Here is a 23,503-nt window from a genome sequence, read left to right on the forward strand (position 1 = left end):
CTACCTGAGCCCAGGGCCTCACTCCACCTCTTCCAGGCTGGCCTCCTCGTGTTCTCTCTCTCTCCCCCACCTTCTCCCTTTATTCTTCCCAGCCCCCTCTCCTCAGAGTCCCCTGTCACCCTGGCTCATCTCTGCCTAATGTCTGGTCTCATCTCATTTATTCTCAAAGATGCATTGAGCACCTACTCCATGCTGAGGCTTCAGCGGTGAATAAAATACACAAGACCAATAAATCAAGACAGGCATATCTTTCTAAATGCGAGACCTATCTCCAATTTCAGATTGGAATTAGGGCTGTGAAGAAGATAAAACTGCGATTTTACCGAGTAGCTATTTGACACCGGGTGGGAAAGCCTTGAAGGACAAAAAAAGCTGGCCATGCAAAGGTCTGGGGTTCCAGGCAGACGGAACAGCACATGCAAAGGCCCTGGGGTGGATGGTTGGGAAACAGCAGTGGAAGCCAGAGTGGCTGGAGTGGTGCGAGCAGGGGGAGAGTGGTGAGAGGTGAGGTCTGAGAGGCTGACAGAGTCAGACCATGATTTGGGAGTAATTTGGATTTTATTCCAAGAATGATGGGAAGTTCTCTCTCTGTTTCTCTCGACCCCATTTCCAGGCACAAAGTCTACATTTTATGAACCTGGGGGCAGGTACTGTACAGATGGGGAATCTGAGGCTGCAGAGAACACAGACTGAGGGGGTCTGGGGGTGGGGGGATCTTAAAACTCCAAGCTGCATCGCGCCTGTAACCCTTCCCTGGAAAGTGCTTGGGTCGCTGTAAGTTTCTGTCCTGACAAAAAGGTCAGGGTTGAAACCCAGACCCTCCCCAGGCCTGGTCACGGCCCCTCCCTCTCTCTCTCAGCCTCTTGGTCTGGTCTTTGCAAAGCCGCGGCCCCACCCACCTCCTCCGCTGGAGTCAGCGTTCTGCGCACTCACCGCGCTGCTCCGTCCTGGGCCCGCCACTCACGTCTTATACGCCTACCCATTGGTCGGAAGCGCTTTTCTTCCCGCCCCCTCGGCGGGCCAATCACGCTTTCAGGACTGACAACCGGGGGCGGAGCAGCGGCTCTTGCGGATTGGCTGGGAGCGGGGGCCGAGCAGAGCTCAGAGCGCGCCGATTGCGCGGCTCGGCCAGAGTGGGCGGGACGAGGACGGCGAGGGGGTTGGGCCACGTGTCGCGATCCTGCCCAGCTGCGACCGCGGCTGGGAACCGGGTGGGAGGACTTGAGCGGCGGAAGTCCGGGCCCTGAAAGGTGAGTGACTCCAGGACTCACCTGCGGAGGGGCGGTGGGCCGGGCTCGAACCCCGTGCCTTCCGGGTCGGGCCCACCCGGGCGGTGCGCGGAGACCGACCTTCCCGCCTTGCCGGTGGGGAAACGGAGGCTCTGCCGGGACGTCCCGCGTCCAGGTCGCTGGGTTCTCACCCTACGTAGCTCTTCTATTGCACCGCACTTGTTCCTGACTCCACAACCTGTTACACACCGTCCAAACCTCCAGCGGGGGGGGACTCCCTCCCGGGCACGGCCCCCGCCTCTGCGGCCAATTCCACCTCGTCCCTGCGGGGTGTGGGGGGGTTGACCCCCATTGCTCTGCGGAGGAAACTCAGGCTCAGACAGAGCGTGAAACTTGCCCAAGGTGACCCATCAGGAAGTGCGCCCAGAAGGGCCGGGTGCCCCAGGCCTCGTGGGGATCTAAGCTGCCTGCCCCGCCCCCAGGTTACCGCCCACCCCGGCCGCCCCTCCTCCTCGGGTCTTGGGCACCCATCACTCCCCCAAGGCACCGCCAAAACCGTCTCCATCCCAGACCTCCCCACATTCACACACACCCCTCCTCCAATTTTTCCTCTTCTCCCCAAAACCACTTTCCCAGGCCAGGTCCCCAATTTAATCCCCAGGACCTGCCAGCCACAGACCAGAAAACGGGGGTCTTCCTCCTTTGCCTTCTCCACAGCCAGCCGCACCCGCCCCCTGGATCGCCCTGCCCTGCCCCCTCCCCTCTGTGCCCCGCTGCCTGAACTGGAGTCCAGCCTCACAGTGGCCGGACATACTTGATATGTTAAAGACTTTTTAAAAAAATTATTTATTGAGCCCTGGCCGGTTTGGCTTAGCGGTTGGAACGTTGGCCTGTGGACCAGAGAGTCCCGGGTTCGGTTCCCGCTAGGGGCACATACCAAAAAAAAAAAAAAAATTATTGATATTAGAGAGAGAGAGAAGTTAGAGGGAGAGAGAGACAGAAATATCGATGAGACAGAACATGATTGGCCACCTCCTGCACGCCCCCCACTGGGGATCAGGCCCACAACCTGGGCATGTGCCCTGACTGAAAATCGAACCGATGACCTCTTGGTGCATGGGTTGACGCTCAACCACTGAGCCACACCGGCCCTGCAGTGTTGAAGACTTTTAATGGAAGTATGCCATATTTGCAAGAAGATTCCCAAATCACAGACACACAGCTTAAATAACTTTGCACAAAGCGGATGCCCTGGTGTAGACATCCAAATTTAGAAGTCAAACATCCCCCCGCACCCCAGAAGCCCCCAACCCCTTGGTCACGGGTAAGTATAACCATCCATAACTTGAACGCCAGACGGGTTTTGCTGGGTTCTCACTCTATATAGGGCTCTTGTTGCACTGCATTTATTCCTGACTACACAGCCTGTTACACACTGTCCAAAATTCAAAAGGAACGGAATTGCACACAGTGAAAACCAGATCTGCACACTCTGTCCCGCAGTGACCTGTTCCCGCCGGAAGCCCCTGCTGCCTGCCTGCCTCCCAGAGCAAGTATAGATAGAAGCAGTGCACACACTTTTTTTCCCTTCTTTGTTGGGGAGGATAAATGGGAGCAAAATGAGAGCATTGCTATACACACTGTTCTGCTTTTTGTTCTTTCCTTTATCCAGTGTTAACCTCTTTTGAACACCTTTCCATATTGTTACTTAGAGAGTGTCCTTGTAATTTTTCTGGGCTGCAAAAATTTCCATGGTATGGATATACCATAACTTACATAACCAGTGCCCTAACCTTGGACGTTTAGATTCGCTCCGGGTGGAGGGAACTGCATGGGCAAAGGCCCTGAGGTGGACCATGGTCAGGAAAAGGCTGCAGTGGTCCCTGGCATGGGGAAGACAGTGAGACCAGGAAGTAGCAGGGTCAGCTTTGTCTTTCAAAAAGATTGTTTCCTTTCTCTGTTCACTTCCTACGGGAGAACTTTCCTGACCCTGCCACCCCAGATCAGGTTCCCTAGAAACCCCAGCACACACATGATGGTTGTAATTAGGTGATTAATTAACTTGATGTGGGAAACAAAAGTTTTGGAGGGCATTTTCATTCCACTGTATTTTATTGAGAAAAAACTCACATAGCAGTCTGTCTGGTGTGGCTCTGTGGTTGAGCATGGACCCATGCACCAGGAGGTCGCCGGTTCGATTCCCAGTCAGGGCACATGCCCAGGTTGTGGGCCAGATCCCCAGTGGGGGGCGTGCAGGAGGCAGCCAATGTTCTCTCTCATCAATGTTTCTCTCTCTCTCTCCCTCTCACTTCCTCTCTTTCTAAAAATCAATAAAGGGAAAAATTTTTTTAAAATTCACATAGCATAAAATTCGCCATTTCAGCCAAACACTGGTTTGTAAATTCTAGATGTGCCACACAGAGAACATCTCTGATGGCAGATGTGTTTGGTTGAAAGAATCACTGTAAACACCTACAGGCACTCATCACCCCGCTTGACCTTCCCCCCAAGGGTCAGCCAGGTTGGCCCAGCTGTCCGGCCCTCCACTCAGTCTGCAGGGTCTGCAGGTTCTCCCGCTTCCCAGGCAAACTGAGGAATAAACGGGTGAGCTCTCAGAAGAGCGGGGAGCTGCAAACAGAATCCCAGCCAGAACCCCATTTGTGCGCCAGCTCAGGGGACACAGGCCTCCAGGGGACACGGCTGGGCCATGTGAAGACCCAGGAACCCTGATGCCCTGCTGGGAGGCAGCCAGGCCTCTAGCCCCTGTGGGACCTCGGGCAAGTCACCCTCTGAGTCTCAGCGCCTCCCTGAAAGGGATGCTGGGCAGGCAACTCCACCAGCCCCACCTTGCTCTTTCTTTTTCTAATTATGGTAAAATACACAAATACACGGAGCATAAAAGTTGCCATTTTAAAGTGTACACATATGTGGCATTTGAGTACCTTCATGATGTGCAACAATTGTGCTATCTATTTCCAGAATGTTTTCATCTCCCCAAACACAACCTCTACCCATTAGGCAGTCACTGCTCAATCCCACTGCCCCGCCCCCAGCCCTGGACAACCACCCAGTCAGCCTGCTGTCTGTATGGATTTGACCACTGTGGCATGCGGCACACACAGCCTCCAACTGTGGCCTCAGGGAGTGGCTCTCACTGAGTGCTTGTTAAGGTCCGTCCCTAATGTGACACATGCCAGCGCCTCCTTCCCTTCCATGGCTGACCACTGTCCCCCGGACGGACGGCACACCAGCCTTTCCTTCCAAGTCCTGGAAGGGAGTTCAGCTGGCCGTTCACACTTGGGTAAACTGAGTTTCAGAGGCCAAGGGGGGAGCCTACTGGAAGGCTCCCAGAGCAGGCCCGTTCCACCCCCAGGCAGAGAGGAGGGAGGAGGCGCAGCCCAGGAGCACGAGGCCCTTTTCCCCTCAGAAGTCACATCCCGCTTCCTGTTACCAGCGGCGGCCCTTGGGCAGGTCACGGCCCTGCCCAGGCCTCAGTTTCCCCCTGGGGGTGCGGGGAGGGTCAGTGTTGGAGCCTGAGATGTGGTGGGATCTCGGGGATGGATAGGGTCAGAGGCGACCTCCCGGGAAAGTGGCCTCCTGGCTGAACAGGACACATTAGAAAGAGGTGTGCTCCAGACCTTGGACAGCCGGTGTGAAGCCTGCAGGTGGGAAGAAGGGGATTTGGAGGGCCCTCCAGGGTCTAGGTGCATGGACCCCGGACGTGCAGAGAAACCACACACACCTACACCTGGCCCCACCCTCCGCCCCTCTGCCCACCCTCAGGACATGGCAGCTGTAAAGCCCGGCCTGGGCCGAGTCCTCCCTGGATCGTCCATCCTTTTCCTGTGTGACATGCAGGAGAAGTTCCGCCACATCGCGTACTTCCCCCAGATTGTCTCTGTGGCCGCCCGCATGCTCAAGGTACAGGCCCCTCCACCCTCAGACCTGGGGTCTAGTTACCTCCTCTCTCAGACTGGGGTCCAGGCCCCTCCACCCTCAGACCAGGAGTCCAGCACCTTCTACCCTCAGACCAGGAGTCCAGCACCCTCCACCCTCAGACCGGGAGTCCAGGCCCCTCCACCCTCAGACCAGGAGTCCAGCATCCTCCACCCTCAGACCAGGAGTCCAGCATCCTCCACCCTCAGACCAGGAGTCCAGCATCCTCCACCCTCAGACCTGGAGTCCAGGCCCCTCCACCCTCAGACCAGGAGTCCAGCACCCTCCACCCTCAGACCGGGAGTCCAGGCCCCTCCACCCTCAGACCAGGAGTCCAGCATCCTCCACCCTCAGACCAGGAGTCCAGCATCCTCCACCCTCAGACCTGGAGTCCAGGCCCCTCCACCCTCAGACCTGGAGTCCAGGACCCTCCACCCTCAGACCTGGAGTCCAGGCCCCTCCACCCTCTGACCAGGAGTCCAGCACCCTCCACCCACAGACCAAGAGTCCAGGCCCCTCCACCCTCAGACCAGGAGTCCAGGCCCCTCCACCCTCAGACTGGGAGTCCAGCATCCTCCACCCTCAGACCGGGAGTCCAGGCCCCTCCACCCACAGACCAAGAGTCCAGGCCCCTCCACCCTCAGACCAGGAGTCCAGCCCCTCCACCCTCAGACCAGGAGTCCAGCATCCTCTACCCTTAGACCGGGAGTCCAGGCTCCCTCGGGCTCAGGCCTTTGTTCCCCCTCTCTGGCACAGGTGGCCCGGCTGCTGGAGGTGCCAGTCGTGCTGACAGAGCAGTACCCACAAGGCCTGGGCCCCACGGTGCCCGAGCTGGGGGCTGAGGGCCTGAAGCCCCTGCCCAAGACCTGCTTCAGCATGGTGCCTGTGGTGCGGAAGGAGCTGGATGCGCGCCCCCACCTGCACTCCGTGCTCCTCTGTGGCATCGAGACCCAGGCCTGCATCCTGGTGAGACCCCGACTGGCCCCTGGGGACCCCCACTCTCACCTGGGATCGCTCCATCCCAACAGGGACATCCTTTTCTCACTCAGAACCCTCTATCCTCCCAGCGTGACACACTTCCTGAAACAGGACCCCCCGCTAACCCTACCCCTAGCCCTACCTGGGGTGCCCATCCTGCCCTAGGATCCCATTGTGACCCGGGGGGCCTCCTGCCTCGATGTGAGCCACCTTTATTCCCATCGCAGCACCCCAGTCCCTCACCCTCACCAGGGACTCTGTTCTCACCTGGGCTTGTCCCTGACCTCTCTCTGTCCTCAGAACACGACCCTGGACCTCCTGGACCGGGGGCTGCAGGTCCACTTGGTGGTGGATGCCTGCTCCTCCCGCAGGTGAGAGGGTCCTGCAAGGGGTGGGTGCATGTGGGGTGTGGACGGGGCGCCCAGGGAGAACCAGGGGTCTGGGTATCAGGGCCACAGTGCGGACACCTCTCCCCCTGCAGCCAGGTGGACCGCCTGGTGGCACTAGCCCGGATGCGGCAGAGCGGCGCCTTCCTCTCCACCAGCGAAGGACTCATTCTGCAGCTTGTGGGTGATGCTGCGCACCCCCAGTTCAAGGAGGTACTGGTCCCCGATCCCTCACCTTCCATACACCTGACAAATGTCTTCTCAGCCCCCACCACGTCCGGGAACAGAGGGCTGCTGCCGCCTCCAGGGGGGCTGAGTTCTCACGGGGACACCCCGCTGTCAACTGTAAATCAATGAGAGGAGAAGCTGCTGGCCAGGCAGTGAGGCCTGGAGAGAGAAAGAGGCTGGGAGGGAGGGAGGGAGAGAAAATCAAGGAGGAGCATGTACAGGGTGGTCCAGGAAGCCTGGGAGAAGGTGACTTTGGAGTGAGATGAGGCCTGGAGGGAGCCAGGCAGACACCAGAAGGAACAGCCCAGCAGAGGGCCTGCAGATGGGGCCTCTGGACCTCTCCTCTGGTCTCTGGCACACAGGCCCAGCCAGCATCCATGCTCAGGGGCTCCCCCAGTACCCAGGCCTGGCCAGGTCGTTCCCACTGCTGCACACCATTGGCCTGCAGGATCACAGGACTTGCCTGAATTTGACATTCCTGGCCCTCTGAGCTCTGCCCTTTCCTCTTCTCTTAGTTATGTTGAGCCTTAATTAAGCACCTACTATGTGCCAGCCACTGTGGCAAGTCCTGAGGCAACAACAGCAAAAGCCAATCAATATTCCATTACACACTGTGGTCTGGGGCTGGGAAGGGCACCTTCAGAGTATGTAAGAAATAAGATAATAGCCCTGGCCGGTTTGGCTCAGCAGTTAGAGCGTTGGCCCATGGACCAGAGAGTCCCGGGTTCAGTTCCTGCTAGGGGCACGTACCAAAAAATAAAAAAAAAGAGAAATAATAAGCAGCAGGGAGGCCCCTCCCGAGGATAGCCTTGAAGTGGAGACCTGAAGGGGGAGGAACAGCCAGTCATCCAAAAAGAGTTCCTGGCAGAGGGACGAGCTGGGGCAGAGGCCTGGCAGTGGGACCCACGTGCTTCATTCCAGGAACTGGAACAAGGCACCGAGTTCTGAGTGAACGTGGAGGAGGGGAGGCAGAGAGGAGCCAGGCCTTTTCTTCCCCCAAAACTTGGAATTTTAGCGAGAGGCGGCCATGGAGGCTCATGCAGGGGAGCTGCAGTTGGGTAGGTGTCAGGATCCAGGGGTGCCAGAGCGGGTGCAGGCTCTGCTTACTTCTGTTTGTTTTCTGGAGGAGTTACGGGCTTGCGGATGGGTGCGACGTGGGGCGTTGGGAGAAGGCGGCCGGGCGGGGGCTCCAGGTGGTCCTCTGCAGAAGGGCTGCCCGCGAGTGTGAGAGGTCAAATGGAGACAGCCATCTAGGAGGCGGCAGCATAATGGGTCTGGAGTTGAGGGGCAAGGTGTGGGCTGGCTGTGGGAGTTGGGAGAGTTGAGATGACTTAAGAGGAAGAAAGCATAGACAGGAAGCCCCTCCATCAGTCTTTGTAGCCCAAGCCAGCAAAGCAGACAAAGATGGCAGGTGATCGGAAGCTAACTCGGGTGGGTATGATGAAAGGGAGGCCCCAGGACAAGTTTTGAGAAGAAGGAGTGGTTGGTTTGGCCATTTGCTGCCAAGAAGGCAAGGGAGATACAGAGAAGTGTCCCTCAGATCTGCCCTGGAAATGGGGTCCCTGGACACTTCCTGACACCCTCCTCCCTCTACAGATCCAGAAAATCATCAAGGAGCCCGCCCCGGACAGCGGGCTGCTCGGCCTCTTCCAAGGCCAGAACCCCCTCTTCCGCTGAACTCCCACTCTGCCTTGGGGAGAGACCTCCCTCCCTCCTGTCACCGTGGAAGCGCTTTTCCCCCATCCTTGGATCCCAAGAGTGGTGCAGTCCACCGGGAGTACCGCCCCCTCGGGAGGGGAGGCGGGTGCTGCCCTGCCATTGGGCAACAGCTCCCGGAAATGCAAATGAACTCCTGGAAACTGGATGACCGTTGGCTGAGCTGAGCTGGAGGCGGGGCTCGGCCCCGGGCCACTTCACGGGGTGGAAAAGGGAGGGGAAGGGAGTGTCACAGACTTGTGTGGGACCCGCACTCGCAGAATAAACATCGATGTGGCTGTGGACCGAACCATTCTTGGATTTGGGGGGTATCCCGGGGGCGACAGGGGCTGCGGGAGTGGGCAAGCGGGGTATCCAGCAGGTGGGGAGGGGGAGGTGCCTCTTCTCGGCTCCGAGCCGGCGCGAGGCAAAAGCGAGGGCTGGCCCTATCACATCTGCACCGAAAAGAGCTGCCGGCAGGGTCGCCCGCACGCTGCCGGCCGCCCCCCACCAGCGCGCGCACGCCCAGCCCAGCCGGCTGCAGACGCGCTCGCTCTGCCTCCCCCGGCCGGCCCCCCACGCCGCCGCCACCCCAGAATCCCCAAGGGTCCCGCATCCGGAAAGTGAGGTGAGCGGACCGCACCCGGCGCGGAGGGAGAAACTGAGGCACGGGGTCGTGGGAAAGGGAGGAAGGAAGAGACAGGCATGCGGATGAATGGTTGAACGGATGGGAAGGACAGACAGCATCTCAGGGGTCCCTGCGCCCCTAAGACGCGGGATTCAGGGGATCCACAGAGGGGCTCCCAGAATCTTGCAGCTCCCTTAGAAATCTGGGAGTCGGGACTCTACGGACCCCCCAACGTCAAGGCCTCTCAGCCCCTTGAGATTTGCAGTCCTTGTTCCCCACCCCACTCCTAACCTTGGGGACCTAAGGCAACCTCTGTGTCCCTCAAGAACCCAGGTGTCAGAGCTCACAGCCAGCCCACCCCCACTGGAGAATCAATCTCCATCCCTGGACCCCAGACCCTTTCCAGAAGGCTGGGACCCCGGCGTCAGAGCACCCAGTACCCCCTCTCCCCAAGGACCTAGGAGTCCAGTCTCCCTCCTCCAGGAGTCCCTGGGATCAGGCATCGGCGCCCCCGGCCCCCGCCTTCCGGATCCAGGTGTTCCCCCCTCCTCAGCCTGAAGCTTCGCGTCTCGGAGGCCGCGCTCGCGTCGCCATGGCAACAGGAGTCTATTTTGCGCTGGGAACACACAGCTTCAGCCGCAGCGCCCCCCCACCCCGCCCCTCTAAACCCGGCCGAGAGAGAGTAGGGGGACCAGGAGGGAGACAGGTGGTCCGCAGTGGGGGGGGGGGGCAGAGACACTCAGAGGAGCAGAGATTTGTAGACAGCAAACCTGGGAAAGAGACACAGAGACAGGAGAGAGAGACAGAGACAGAGGGCGAGGGGAAGGGGAAATGCTGGCACACGGAAAACAGACTCAGAGAAGGGGTCAGCGAGAGAGGGAGCCCAGGGGCAGAGACGCAGAGACGCAGAGATGCGAGGTCTAGACACCCACCGGCAAGGAGAGACCAAGACCCAGGACACATCCCGTTAGAGACGAGAGACCCGCCCTGGGAGGAGGGATGGACAAGGAGGCACAAGCGACAGGAAGGCCTAGGGACCTGGGGGGCCGGGGAGGGGGACCGCAGGGACCCGGTCTGGGCCCGCCACCTGAATGCCACCTGAATGCGTCGAGGGAGAGTTCACGTCTCTCCCTAAGTCTCCGCCTCCCTGGCGGCGAGGGGCGTTTTGGGGTGGGGGAAATGGGAGGAGCAACACCGGATCCCCCACCTTGCCGCCCCCACCCGGACCCCTTACTTTCTCCCTCCACTTTTCCCCACCTGCTGGTCCGCCTCCTCTTGAACCCAGATCCCTGCCTCCTCTTCCTCGCTTTCTACATCCTAGCCCCAAACCGACCCTCACCCCTCCCTTTGCATTCGGACCCCGTGAGCTTGGCCCAGCCCGTGAGCTTGGCCCAGTCCTCCACCGCCTCTTCCTCAGGGCCCACCACGACCCTCAGTTTCCGTCCACCTCCGCCTGCGGACTCCCCTCCAGCCCCCAGCTTCCCAGAGCCAGGACTTCTGCCTCTTTTTCTGGGTCTCTATCACCCTCTGGGCGTCTGCCCCCTCCCAAGGTTCCCTCTCCCTGTCCTCCCCAGGTTCTGCGGCATCTCTCCCAATCTCCACTGCCTCCAGGCTCCTCAGGCCCCACGGAGCCCTGGCTCCCACCTCCAGCTGGCAGGGTCAGGGGAGGGGTGGGGGCCAGAGGGTGGGGCAAAGTGCTGTGCAGGGTGCCAGGTAGGGGGAGGGGTTCTCCAGGAGCGCAGGGAGCCAGTGGGGCCTGCTGGGGAACCCCTCCTTCAGCTTAGCTGGCTCTCCTGATCTCTGTCCACCCATATGTGCGTGTGTCTTAGGTCTTGTTAGGGTTGAAGCGGTTTGGGGCACAGCCGGACCTCTGGCCTGGATCCGCTGGGCAAGCAAAGTGCAGAGGGAGGAGATTGGGTCCCAGAGGCCCCCTTCTTCTCCACCTGTGGAGGAAAAAAGTGTCGCTGTATGAGTGAATGGGGGTGGGGGAAGGGGTGGCGGCAGGGGTGGGGCTCTGTGTGGGGGGTTGTCACATGCCTGCTTCCAGAATCTCCACCACTGGGTGAGGATGTGTTTGCACACGTGTGTGTGTGCACCCACAAGGTTGCATGACTGGGGCTGTGATATGTGCAGTCGCGTGTCCATCTGTGTGTAGCTGGTTTGAGCAAGTTCTTACCTGTGTGCATGAGCTGTGTGTGGTCCCAGAGTGTCACGATGTCTATTATATGCTGTAGGCTGAAACACGCAGACATGCATGGCTGTGTGTCCACGTGGAGTTGGGTATTGCGAGGAGGTTCCAGGTGGGCCATCGGGATGACACATGGGGTGTCCTTGAATGTTGCGCCTGGGACACTGTGTGGGTGCCCCATACTTTGTGTTGTTGTGTATATAAGTTCTGTTGTGTGACCAAAGGGGTCAACTTGTTCCCCTGTATCCTTGTGTCTGGACAGGCCACGTGTCCCTAGGTGTGGGTCCCCTTCCCACCAGTGGGTGCTGCCCTGCACTGCCCTGGGAGGTGAGGCTGGAGCAGGAGGAGGTGTGTGTGTGTGTGTGTGTGTGTGTGTGTGATGTGTCTGAGTGTGTTGCTGGCTTCGAGGGGATGTGTTACTGCTCTACCCCCCACCCCCAGAGTCGTCAGTGGCCTGGAGTTGTGTCTCCCTGGGTGTGTGCACCTGTGTGCAGTCAGAGAAGACAATGGGACTCTCAGGAGGAGGAGAATTTGTCCATGGAGCCAGGGGAGACTTGGCACAGAATGGGGGTTGAGCAGGCACAACGCTAGCCCACACAGCAGCCTTTGTACAGGTGAGGTAAAGGTGCCCTTGGCCCTAGGTGGCCTCCCAGTGTCTATGGTTTGGCTGGCAGATGGCACTTTTGTGTGAGTCTGAAAAAGACTTCCCACAGATGGATGCAACCCAGCCGGCCCACCTTAGAGAGGAAAGCCCCTCTTGGTTCCAGCCAGACCCCCTTGTGCGGTGCCCAGCCTGCCAGCCCTATGTGGCAGCCATCAGTGAATAAAGGGACCCACACTGCTGTGTGCATGTGGCACTGTTGGAAGGGGTGTCTGCGTGCGTGTGAACCGTTGCTCTGTGTGTGATTCGGGCATCCACGTTCTGTGGGTGATGGTACCCTGGGACCTGAGTTCAGGGCCCGCTCCACTGCTTGGGCACTGTGGGGCTCAGGCAAATCAGGGGACCTGTTGAAACTTTGGTGCCCACATTTGAAGTGAGTATGTGTGTGTGTGTGAGAGAGAGAGAGAGAGACAGACAGACGAACACACAGATACACAGACACACTGAGGCAGACAGACACACTGAGGCTTGAAATCCCTTGACTGTTAGATCTGGATACAGGAAAGAAGTAAGTGTTTGGGGGGACTGAAGAACATAGGGATCTAAGCCAGTGGTTCTCAACAAGAGCAACAACGGTGCCCCTGGTGACATTTGGCAATGCCAGCAGGCATTTTATGCTGTCAGGATGTGTGGGAATTCGAATGCTCCTGGTGTGTACTGGATGCTGCTAAACACTGGTCCCCAAAAGTCAGCAGCGCCGAGCTTGAGAACCCTGCAATCCTCCTTCCCACCTGCCTGGCCTACAAACTCAAATTCTCAACTTCAATCTCTCTCTCCTCCCCCCACCCACACCTTCTTCTCCTGTCTTCCTGCATTCCCTCCCTCTATTCCCTCTGACCCCTCCCGAACTCCTCTCTCCGTGTCCCCAACCCTCCCCTCTCAATCCCCCCATCCTCCTTCCTCTCTCTCACCCCATCTGGCCTCTTACTCTCCATCACCCACTTCCACGATTCCTTCTCCATCACATCGGTTTTTGTCCACCCATCTGACATCTCATTCCCAATCTTTTCTCCCATCCATCACTTCCGTTGATCCTTTCCATCCATCGTTACCATTTATCATTCTGTTCTCCTCCGGCCTGGTCTGGGTATGTCTCCGTTGTTCCCCTTCCTCCACTGCCGGGTGAAACCACCAATACTGGACCCGTGCGTCTCCTCTCCACTCATCCTTTCCGTCTCCATCCGTCTATCTTCCCTCGCCTCCCTTCCTCATCCTCTCTGGCCACGCATCTCCATATTTCCCCACCTGTGGACATCTTTCACCCGCCCTCCGCTCCAGCCTCGGTTCTCCGCTCAGCCTGGCGGCCCCGTTGGACCTCCTGCACCACCCATGCCGGCCCTCCTGCTCCTCGGGACCCTCCTGCTCCTGGCTTCGACCGCTGACCAGGCCAGGGCGCGCCCGTCCAACGCCACGAGCGCGGAGCCCCCGGGTCCGCTGCCCGCCCTGCTGGCGCACCTGCGGCGCCTGACCGGGGCTCTGACGGGAGGCGGGGGCGCGGCGGGTCCCGGCGTCAACGGCACGCGGACCAGCCCCGCGAGCGGGACGGGCGCAGCGGCGCGGGCGCCCCCTCCGGCAGAGCTCTGCCACGGCTACTACGATGTCATGGGCCAGTACGATGCCACCTTCAACTGCAGCACGGGCTCCTACCGCTTCTGCTGCGGCACCTGCCACTATCGCTTCTGCTGCGAGCACCGCCACATGCGTCTGGCGCAGGCCTCCTGCTCCAACTACGACACGCCGCGCTGGGCCACCACGCCGCCGCCACTGGCCGGGGGCGCTGGTGGCGCCGGGGGTGCGGGCGGGGGGCCCGGACCCGGCCAGGCCGGGTGGCTGGAAGGGGGCCGGGCAGGGGGCAACGGGGTGCGTGGGGGCGAGGGCCCCGGGGGCAGCACGGCCTACGTAGTGTGCGGGGTCATCAGCTTCGCCCTGGCCGTAGGCGTCGGAGCCAAAGTGGCCTTCAGCAAGGCGTCCCGTGCGCCCAGGGCGCACCGGGATATCAACGTGCCCAGGTGTGTGCGCGCTGGGGCAGGAGGGTAGGGAGCCTGGGGGCGGGGCCTGGGCAACGGAAGGTGGAGCCGTCGGGGGCGGGACTACAGGGGTGGGGGCGTGGTCAGAGACCAAGGAGGCAGCAAACGAATGCCTGGCTGTGGAGTGTCAGAGAGGCTCACGCCTCATGCATTCAGCAAATACTTCTTGAGCACTTTCTGTGGGCCAGGAGCTGGGGATCCGGGGGTGAACAAAACAAGGTCCTTCCCCTGATGGGCAAGCCTGGCTTCCCATCCCAGGTCTACTGCCTGTGACCTGTGCGACCCCGGGCAATTGTGCCTCTGTTTCCTCGTCTGCACAATGGGGCTAATAAATGTTCCCCGCCCATTCGGACTGTAATGAAGATTAAGTGGGTTGATTCATGTTGAGTCCTGGCACACGGTAAGCCCTCAATAAAGGTTGGCCAGCATTATCATAAAAGTTAGTGGCCCAGACAGTAAGCAAGCAGACAAATATGCAATATACTTTTGGAGACTGACAACTGTGAGGAAAATTAAGCAGCATAAGGAATTGAGGGGGGTGTTGTTTTATATGAAGTGGCCAGGAAAGGCCTCTCTGAGCAGACTTGGAGGAAAGGAGCAAACCAAGCAGGTATCTGTGGGAATGGCATTTCAGACAGAGGAAACAGTATGTGCAAAGGCCCTGAGGTGACTTGTTTGCAGGACCGCGAAGGAGCCAATACAGCTGGAGAGCAGTGCCAAGGAGGAGGTGGACAGAGGCAGCAGGGACCAGGTTTATTCCAGGGTGATGGGGGAGCCACCGGAGGGGCCTGCGCTCAGCCTGCGCGGCGGCGAGACAAGGCTGCAAGGGGCAGGGGCAGAAGCAGGAGACTGGTTAGGTCACTGTGGCAATGATCCAGCTGAGAGGTAGTGCTGGTAGCAGCGGGGGTGCTGAGAAGCAGTCGACTTGCGGTGTATTTTGGAGGTCGAATCCGCAAGCTTGCTGAGGAACATGAGGGAAAGAAAAAGAGAAGCCAAGGGTGATTCTAAGATTGGGGGTCTGCGTAACTGGGTAAATGGGGAACCCTTTATCCCCATTGGAAAGGCGACAAAGAAACAGGATTAAGCTTCCAAGTCGGGGTGGGCAGGGACACTTCAAGCAGGAAGTGTGACCCCAGGAACCTTTGGGCGGACAGTGCTCAGATTGCCATTAGCGAGGGGCGTGGCCAAAGGCAGAAGCCCAGCCAAGCTGAGTTGACAGATTACCCCAAAATTGAGAATAGGGAGGGGAAAGAAGCCTGGGTCCTCCCTCCCCTATTCCCGGTCCTCAGGCCACTGACCATCCCTCTGCCACCTCTAGGGCTCTGGTGGACATTCTGAGGCATCAGGCGGGACCCGGGACCCGCCCGGACCGGGCACGAAGCAGCTCCTTGACCCCAGGGATCGGGGGTCCTGACAGTATGGCCCCGAGGACACCCAAGAACCTCTACAACTCTATGAAGCCCTCCAATCTCGGTGAGTGGCACCTGAGAGCTGCGGCAGTGGCCTGTGACCACGCCCCCATCCCAGTAGCCCCACCCTCTTCAGGTGGCCCCACCTCTGGCTGCTCAGGCCCCACCCCCAACCTCAGCCTTCCCGCCTCCGCAGTGAGCGAGAGCCCCCTCCCTGCCTCCCGTGGACACCCTGAGTGGGCGCCATGGACGGCAGGGTGACTTAGATTTAGCCCCTGCGCTTGACAAATTCCGAGTCAGACCACCCAACAGCCAAGGACACACCAGGACGCGCCTGTTGAAGTAGAACTTGTCGGGGGCCAGATTGCTGGGTTTGGCATCCTGGCTCTGCTTCTGTGTGACCTGGGGCAAGCCCGCGTCCTCACCCATAATATGAGAAGCAGCCCGTGCCCCCGATAGGGCTGTTGTCAAGATCCGGTGAACAAGCGAGTCTGGTGCTCAGAGCCGTGCCTGGCCCAGAAAACGTGCTGTGTACCTGCGAGCTGTTGTTATTCTTGTATTTCATGGTGAGTGCGTCCAGAAGTCAGGGAGCTGGAGCAGGCTGCAAGGGTCTCCTCTGGTTGGAGGAGGAAGGCTCCCCCAGGAAATACAGCCTGAGCAGTGGTCTGGAGGGTGAGGGGCGTTACTTGGGCTGAGGGAGCTCTGGCTGGCGTGGAGCTTGTCAGGCTGGGGAGAGAGTGAGCAGACACCCGAGGAAGGGCCTTGAATGCCACACCGAGCTGAGGAGCTCTATCTTTGCCCTGAGGGCGATGGGGAGCCACAGAGGAGTTTAGAGCAAAGTCAGAAGTAGGCAGGAAAGCTATTCTACGTGAAGGGGAGAGGCTGGGATGATGGTCCAGGCTGTAAAGGACAGGCCTGAGCTGGGTTTGAGTAGTAGTAATAAGAAACATTTGAGATGGATCTTGAGGGATGAGTAGGAGTTCTTCAGACAAAGATGGAGAGGCAGGGATTTGTGGTAGCGAGAACAGCATGTGCAAAGGTCCTGTGGTGGGACTGAGCTGGGCTCAGTCAGGTGCCAGAGAGAAATGTGGCTTGAGAGGAGGGGTGGGAGATGAGACTGCAGACGTCAGCTTGGGCCAAGTCACGCAGGCCTCAAATGCTGTTGCCGGCTTAGCCTGTGCCCAGTGCGTTATGAAGACACCGGAACAGTGTTGAGCAGCCGAGGGGCAGATGTGGATGTAGGAGCTCCGCGGTGGGGCAGACCTTGGACATGGCTGGCCAATGGCCAAACGGCTGGTTTGATGACCCAGCAGAGAGAGGCAGGTCAGGGCTGAGATTCAGGAGGCAGGTGGGACCAGAGCTGGGGACCAGGTGGATGTGAGTGGGGAGCCTTCCATGAGACCAGGACAGTGGCACCAGCCGACAGCGAGCAATGATGGTGATGCCACCTCCCTTCTTGGTCCCCACAGATAACCTGCACCACAACTACCTGCACCTCAACATCAACAGCCCCAAGCACCATGCCACCACGCTTGGTACGAACCAGGGCTGGGCTGGGGACAACAGGGCTCCTTTCCTTCCCTTGACTGCACACGAGCTGGGTGCTGGGACAGAGCAGGTGTGAGACCCTGGGAGCCTGTCCTCACAGTCCAGCCAGGTGACGGAATGAACCTCAGTTTCCCCATTTGGACACCAGAAGTGGTCAGCTCTCTCCCACCCATGTTGGTAGGGAGATGCAGAAGCCTACCCCCCAGTCTGGGGCAGGGCACCCAGTGGGTGCTGAGCAAGGGCCAGTTGCTCTTCCTCCTGTGACATGTCCTCTTTGCCAGCAAAGAGCCTGTCTCACGATGTGAGGGGAGCAGAGGCAGCCTGAACGGCGGGAGCTTTGAGGGACTGGAATCCCAGATTTATACTTCTAAGGGGCTGGGGGCCTGGACTCCTGGGTCTGAGGGAGGAGGGCTGGGGGCCTGGACTCCTGGTCTGAGGGAGGAGGGGCTGGGGGCCTGGACTCCTGGGTCTGAGGGAGGAGGGGCTGGGGGCCTGGACTCCTGGGTCTGAGGGAGGAGGGGCTGGGGGCCTGGACTCCTGGGTCTGAGGGAGGAGGCTGGGGGCCTGGACTCCTGGGTCTGAGGGAGGAGGGCTGGGGGCCCGGACTCCTGGGTCTGAGGGAGGAGGGGCTAGGAGCCGGGACTCCTGGGTCTGAGGGAGGAGGGGCTGGGGACCCGGACTCCTGGGTCTGGGGGAGGAGGGCGGGGGGCCCGGACTCCTGGGTCTGAGGGAGGAGGGGCTGGAGGCCAGGACTCCTTGGCTCTCAGGGAGGAGGGGCTGGGGGCCTGGACTCCGGGGTCGGAGGGAGGAGGGGCTGGACTGACCCCAGCTGTGCTCTCTGCCCCAGACTGGAGGGCCGCCCCACCACCCAGCCCCTCCTTGCATTACTCTACACTGTCCTGCTCTCGGTCTTTCCACAACCTCTCGCACCTGCCCCCGTCCTACGAGGCCGCTGTGAAATCCGAACTCAACCGCTACTCCTCCCTCAAGAGGCTGGGTGAGTCCCCGGAAGGGCAGCAGCCGAAACCATGGGGCGGGGTCCCGGCCAGGGCCTGGGTTCAGGACCGTGGACAGTGGCCCAACAGACCTCTGTCGGTTTAGAGCCTCCCCCAGGTTCTTCTCCAAGTTTGTCCCAGAATTACCTGCAGTAGTTTTGTATCAGAATTACCTGGGGTGCTTTTATAAATGCTAATTCATGGTTCTCTTCCACATACACACACACATACCATCTACTGTATTTATCAGGACTTGCATTTGCAGTGAATAGAAATATGACTTTAAGCACACACACACACACACACACAGAGGTAACTAAGTGGGCTTGGCAATGGGAAGGCTATGGGTCACGGGCTTCAGGTGTGGCTGGATCCAGGTGCTCAAAAGCTGTCTATCAAAAGGGGATTCTACATCTCTCAGCTCTGCTAAGCATTGGGCTGGCTTCATTTTCAGACAGATAGTTCCCCTCATGGTGGTAAAGAGTGGCCTGAGAATTTCAGGCGGCCATTCAACCAGCAGAAAAGAGTCTCTCCCAATGACGCCAGCAACAATTCCAGGCCTGGGTCTCATCAGCCCAAACAATGTCACATACTCATCCCTGAACCAATCGTTGTGACTCTGATGGGACATTTCTGGCTCAGTGGCCCATCCCTAGCAGTGGAGCATCCTTCAAAAAGTTTTAACTGTGAGCTAAATAAGAAATACTTTTTAGCCCTGGCCAGTTTGGATCAGCAGTTAGAGCGTCAGCCCGCAGACCAGAGAGTCCCAGGTTCGGTTCCCGCTAAGGGCATGTATCTCGGTTGCAGTTTGTCCCCGGCCCCGGTTGGAGTCGTGTGAGTGGCAGCCACTGGATGTGTCTCTCTCACATCGATGTTTCTCTCTCTCTCTTCCTCCCTCTCTCCCTCCCACTCTATCTGAACAAAAACATGGAAAAATGTCCTTGGGTGAGGATAACAAAAAAAAAAAAAAAAAAAAAGAAAATATATGTTTTTATTGATTTTTGTTTTTTTGAGAGAGAGAGGGGAAGGCAGAGAGAGAGATAGAAACATCGATGTGAGAGAGACACATCAATTGATTGGCTGTCTCCTGCACGACCCCCAATAGGGATGGAGCGGGAAACCCAGGCACGTGCCCTGACCAGGAATTGAACTGGGACCTCTCAGTCCGCGGGACGATGCTCAATCCACTGAGCCACACTGGCTGGGCTTGGTGGATTATTTTAAAACAACTCTCAGGAATTATGTCACTTTATCCATTCATATATCAATAACACACACATAAGTGAAAAAAAATGTATGAGCCGGTACTCACCCTCATTCTCTTATTATGGGGAAGAGAATTTTCTATTCTCTTTCATTTTTCAAAATGCCAGTCACTACCTATAAAATTGACTTCACCACCCCCCTATGGGTCACATCCCCAAGACTGAAGAACAGGATGCAAGGGAGGGGGAAATGCTTCCTCAAAAGCAAACGTTGGGTTCTACTCCCAAAAGAACTACTCTGAGGCGCAAAAAGAAAAAAAAAAAAGTCCCCACATCTACCTGCCCAGCGTGGCAGGAGGGGCCTGGGAGTCTGTATTTTGGCCACATTGCTAGTCTGATGTTCTGATTCAATTGTGCCCCTGCCCAGGCTAATGACCCGGGTGTTCTGGGCGATGCTGGGGGTCCCCGTGGGGGCGCAGGCCCAGCGCGCAGGGCGGGGCGGGATGTAGGGAAGTCAGGAGCGAGGGTAGGTTCTGGGCTGGCTGGGACGGACCCTGCGCCTCCTCCCCTTCTCTCCAGCCGAGAAGGACCTGGACGAGGCCTACCTGAAGCACTGGCACCTGGGGGAGGTGCCCCGCGGGACGCTGCCCCTGCATACGTTGCGGCGACCGGGCACCGGGGGCGGCTACCGCATGGACGGCTGGGGCAGCCCGGAAGAGCTGGGCCTGGCGCCCGCGCCCAACCCCCGGCGGGTCATGTCCCAGGAGCACCTGCTGGGCAACGGGGGCCGGTCGCGCTACGAGTTCACGCTGCCTCGCGCGCGCCTGGTGTCGCAGGAGCACCTGCTCCTGTCGTCACCCGAGGCCTTGCGCCAGAGCCGCGAGCACCTGCTGTCGCCCCCGCGCAGCCCCGCGCTGCCGCCAGAGCCCACCTCCCGCGCGGGCCTGGCCGCCTCCCACTCTAACCTGCTGCTGGGGCCCGGGGGGCCCCCCACGCCGCTGCACGGGCTGCCCCCGCCGCCCGGCCTGCACGCGCACCACCACCACGGCCTGCACGGCTCTCCGCAGCCCGCCTGGATGGCGGACGCCGGCGGAGGCGGGGGCACGCTGGCCCGCAGGCCGCCCTTCCAGCGCCAGGGCACGCTGGAGCAGCTGCAGTTCATCCCTGGCCATCACCTGCCCCAGCACTTGCGCACCGCCAGCAAGAACGAGGTGACTGTCTGAGGCCAGGCCGGGGGCTGCAGGGCTTCGGCCTGGCGGCCCCGTCTCAGCTTGCATCCCTCAACTCCAGGGGCCTGGGACCCAGATTGGCCCGTGGCCTGGGGTGGGGGTGGGGGGGCTGCCTCTGAGGACACTGCTTTGAATGAAATCGTCACAGGAGACTAGGCCTCCTGCTAGAATGTCACAGCAGATAAGATCTCTCCTCATACGTCACTGTTTGAGGCCAGGCTCCTTCCCATGACGTCATCACAGAGGAAGAGGCCTGCCTGTGAGGTTATCACTAGCAACAATGTTAACAAAGGGACCAAACCTTCCCCTGAGGTCATCACTAGAGGCCATGTTCCATGAGGTCATCACAAAGACTTCCTTCTTGTGATGTCAAAGCAGAGACAATGCCTTGTCCTATGACATCATCCCTAGAGACAACAATTCCTTCCTGTGATGTCACTGCAGAGACAAGTCTCACCCTTATAACATCATCTCTGGCACCAAAAGGCCTCTTTTGACATCATCATCATCAGACAAATATTTTCCTCCAGAGAAGATGCCTCTGTCTATGATGTCATCACTACAGACAAAGCCATCTTGCTGGGACACACTGCAGGAGAAAACCTCACCAAGCGTGTTGTCACTAGACACAAGGCCTCCTGTCCACAGCACCATCACAGGGACTCCACCTCCTTCCTGTGATGCCATCACCAGAGAAGGTGCCTTGCCCTATGATATCATCAGAGGGACTGTGCCTCTTCCGGGGGGCTGTGATGTCACTTCCAGACCCCGCCTGCTTTGAGAGGACACTGTGAGAAACCTCACTGCTGCCCCATCACAAGGGGGCATGGCAGGCCCAGAGTCCCTGAGAAAGTGCCCTGTCCTGAGATGGCCCCTGAGGGATGTCATCACTGGGGAGGCTGCCCCCATCCAGAAGGGTCTCCTCAGAGGTGATGGTCTGTCTATAGGTTGGTTGCAGTGAGGACCCCCCGCTCCCGTCTGAGGCTCCGCCCCAATGCTATGATGTCATCACTAGAGACACTGCCTGCTCTGAGGGGCCATCACTTGTGCTGGTGTCACCAGTTTCTGCCTTGTCCCCTCATGACTTCACATGGTCACTCCTCCCCTGACCCCAGGGACATGTGCTGTCGGATCTCCACCCGACGCTCCCTCTGAAGGGAGGTTGGGCCTTGGGTCCCACCCTTGTGCGGTGATGTCACCTCCTGTGTGGTTCCCAGAGGGCAGTGCTCCCAGACTGGCTTCTTTTCTCAAGGAGGCTCTTCTGGCCCACCAGGCTCTCAGAGTCCTGAGACTCGATGGTGTTTCAAGGGCAGGTGCCACTTCTCTCTGCCATAATTAGAGACATCATTGCCTCTGTCAACAAAGTCCTGGCCTCCTGCTGGGGTCAGGGAGGGTGGGGTCTGCCTGCTATTGATCTTGCTGATGACATCATCAGCACCACAAGACTTCCACTGCTCATGATAGCTTTGCACCTGGAGTCAAATGCTAACCATGCTTGATGATAACATCATTTCCCTGTGACCTATGGTATCTTCATCTCCCAGGATCCACCACAACTACGGTACCATCCTCTTCCAGGATTTATCACAACCATATAGGGTCACCTTCTCCCAAGCTTCCCCATAGCCAATGGTGTCACCATCTTCCACAATTCTCCATAACCATGGTGTCTTCATATCTCAGGATCCACCACAACCACTGTATCATCCTTTAGAACCCACCATATGTAAGGGTGTCATCATCTCCAAGAATTCACCATGACCAATGATGTCATTACCTCCCAAAATCCACTGTGGTTGATGGTAACATCCTCTACCAAGATCCACTAGGACTAATGATGCCACCATTTCCCCTAATCCCCATGACTGTGGTATCATCAACTTGCAAGATCCACTTCAACCATAATGTCTCCCTGCCCCAGGACCCACCCTAGCCATGGTGTCATCACTCCCAGGACACACTTCAGACAAGGTGTCACCCCCACAGCATCCATGAGACTCAGTGGTGTCCCAGGACCCATGACACCCAATAGTATCATCACCTCCCAGGATCCATTTCAACCATGGTATCATCATCTACTGGGATCCACCACATCCATGACATCATCTTCCAGGACCCCTGACACCCAATAGTATCATCACCTCCCAGGATCCATTTCAACCATGGTATCATCATCTACTGGGATTCACCACATCCATGACATCATCTTCCAGGACCCATGACCCAATAGTATCATCATCTCCCAGGATCCAGGACATCCAATAGTGTCATTACTTCCAAGGATCCATTTCAACCACGGTGTGTCATCATCTGCAGGAGTACACCATATCCATGACACCATTTCCCAGGATCCATGGCACCCAACAGTGTCATCACCTCCTAGGACCCATGACACCCAATAGTATCATCACCTCCCAGGATCCATTTCAACCATGGTATCATCATCTACTGGGATCCACCACAACCATGACATCATCATCTCCCAGGATCCAGGACATCCAATAGTGTCATTACTTCCCAGGATCCATTTCAACCACAGTGTCATCATCTGCAGGAATACACCACATCCATGACATCATCTTCCAGGATCCATGACACCCAATAGTATCATCACCTCCCAGGATCCATTTCAACCATGGATTCATCATTTCAACCACGGTGTCCTCATCTACTGGGATCCACCACAACCATGACATCATCATCTCCCAGGATCCAGGACATCCAATGGTGTCATCATTTACCAGGATCCACGTCAGCCATGTACAATCTTCCAGGGTCCATCATCTTGAGAGCCAAGTACTATGACAGCTGTATTTCAATTGTCTTCTGGGGTCACGTGGCACCTACAGTTGTTCCCTTAAGGGAACCCAGCACAATACATACCATTTTCCCATTGCCTCAAAAATGGAGTAGAGGCCCCCTCTGATGACACCATCCCTACTCTGGTCCTTCTTGATGATGTCATTGCCTCCCTCCAGACTTAGGCTGATGCCTGCATCAACCCCCCCCCAGACTTGGCCTTGGCCAGCCCCCCTACAACCCCTCTGGTGAGGACATCCAGGCCCCTCCTGATAACTCACTGCCCTTCACCCAACTATCTGATTGGTGACAGGGTCAACATGGAGGCCTCTTATCATCACCAGAGTGGCGGCGGGGGTGGG

General features: G+C 58.3%; 2 protein-coding genes across 2 annotated transcripts; both read left to right on the forward strand.

The window, feature by feature from the left end:
* The first annotated feature begins 1,168 nt into the window (after positions 1 to 1,168).
* ISOC2 (isochorismatase domain containing 2) lies at positions 1,169 to 8,751 on the forward strand. The gene is made up of 6 exons (XM_036275285.1): positions 1,169 to 1,250; positions 5,013 to 5,150; positions 5,922 to 6,131; positions 6,444 to 6,514; positions 6,625 to 6,742; positions 8,354 to 8,751. Exons 2-6 carry the CDS (start codon positions 5,016 to 5,018, stop codon positions 8,432 to 8,434), a joined length of 615 nt encoding a protein of 204 aa, XP_036131178.1. The 5' UTR covers positions 1,169 to 1,250; positions 5,013 to 5,015; the 3' UTR covers positions 8,435 to 8,751.
* A 4,507-nt stretch (positions 8,752 to 13,258) lies between these two features.
* Positions 13,259 to 20,336, forward strand: SHISA7 (shisa family member 7). Its single transcript, XM_036276083.1, has 4 exons — positions 13,259 to 13,938; positions 15,275 to 15,429; positions 17,761 to 17,910; positions 19,693 to 20,336. The coding sequence occupies exons 1-4, from the start codon at positions 13,259 to 13,261 to the stop codon at positions 20,334 to 20,336; spliced, it is 1,629 nt and encodes a 542-aa protein (XP_036131976.1).
* Positions 20,337 to 23,503: the final 3,167 nt, after the last annotated feature.

This window comes from Molossus molossus, unplaced genomic scaffold, assembly GCF_014108415.1.
Source record: "Molossus molossus isolate mMolMol1 unplaced genomic scaffold, mMolMol1.p scaffold_m16_p_21, whole genome shotgun sequence".
Lineage (NCBI taxonomy): Eukaryota > Metazoa > Chordata > Mammalia > Chiroptera > Molossidae > Molossus > Molossus molossus.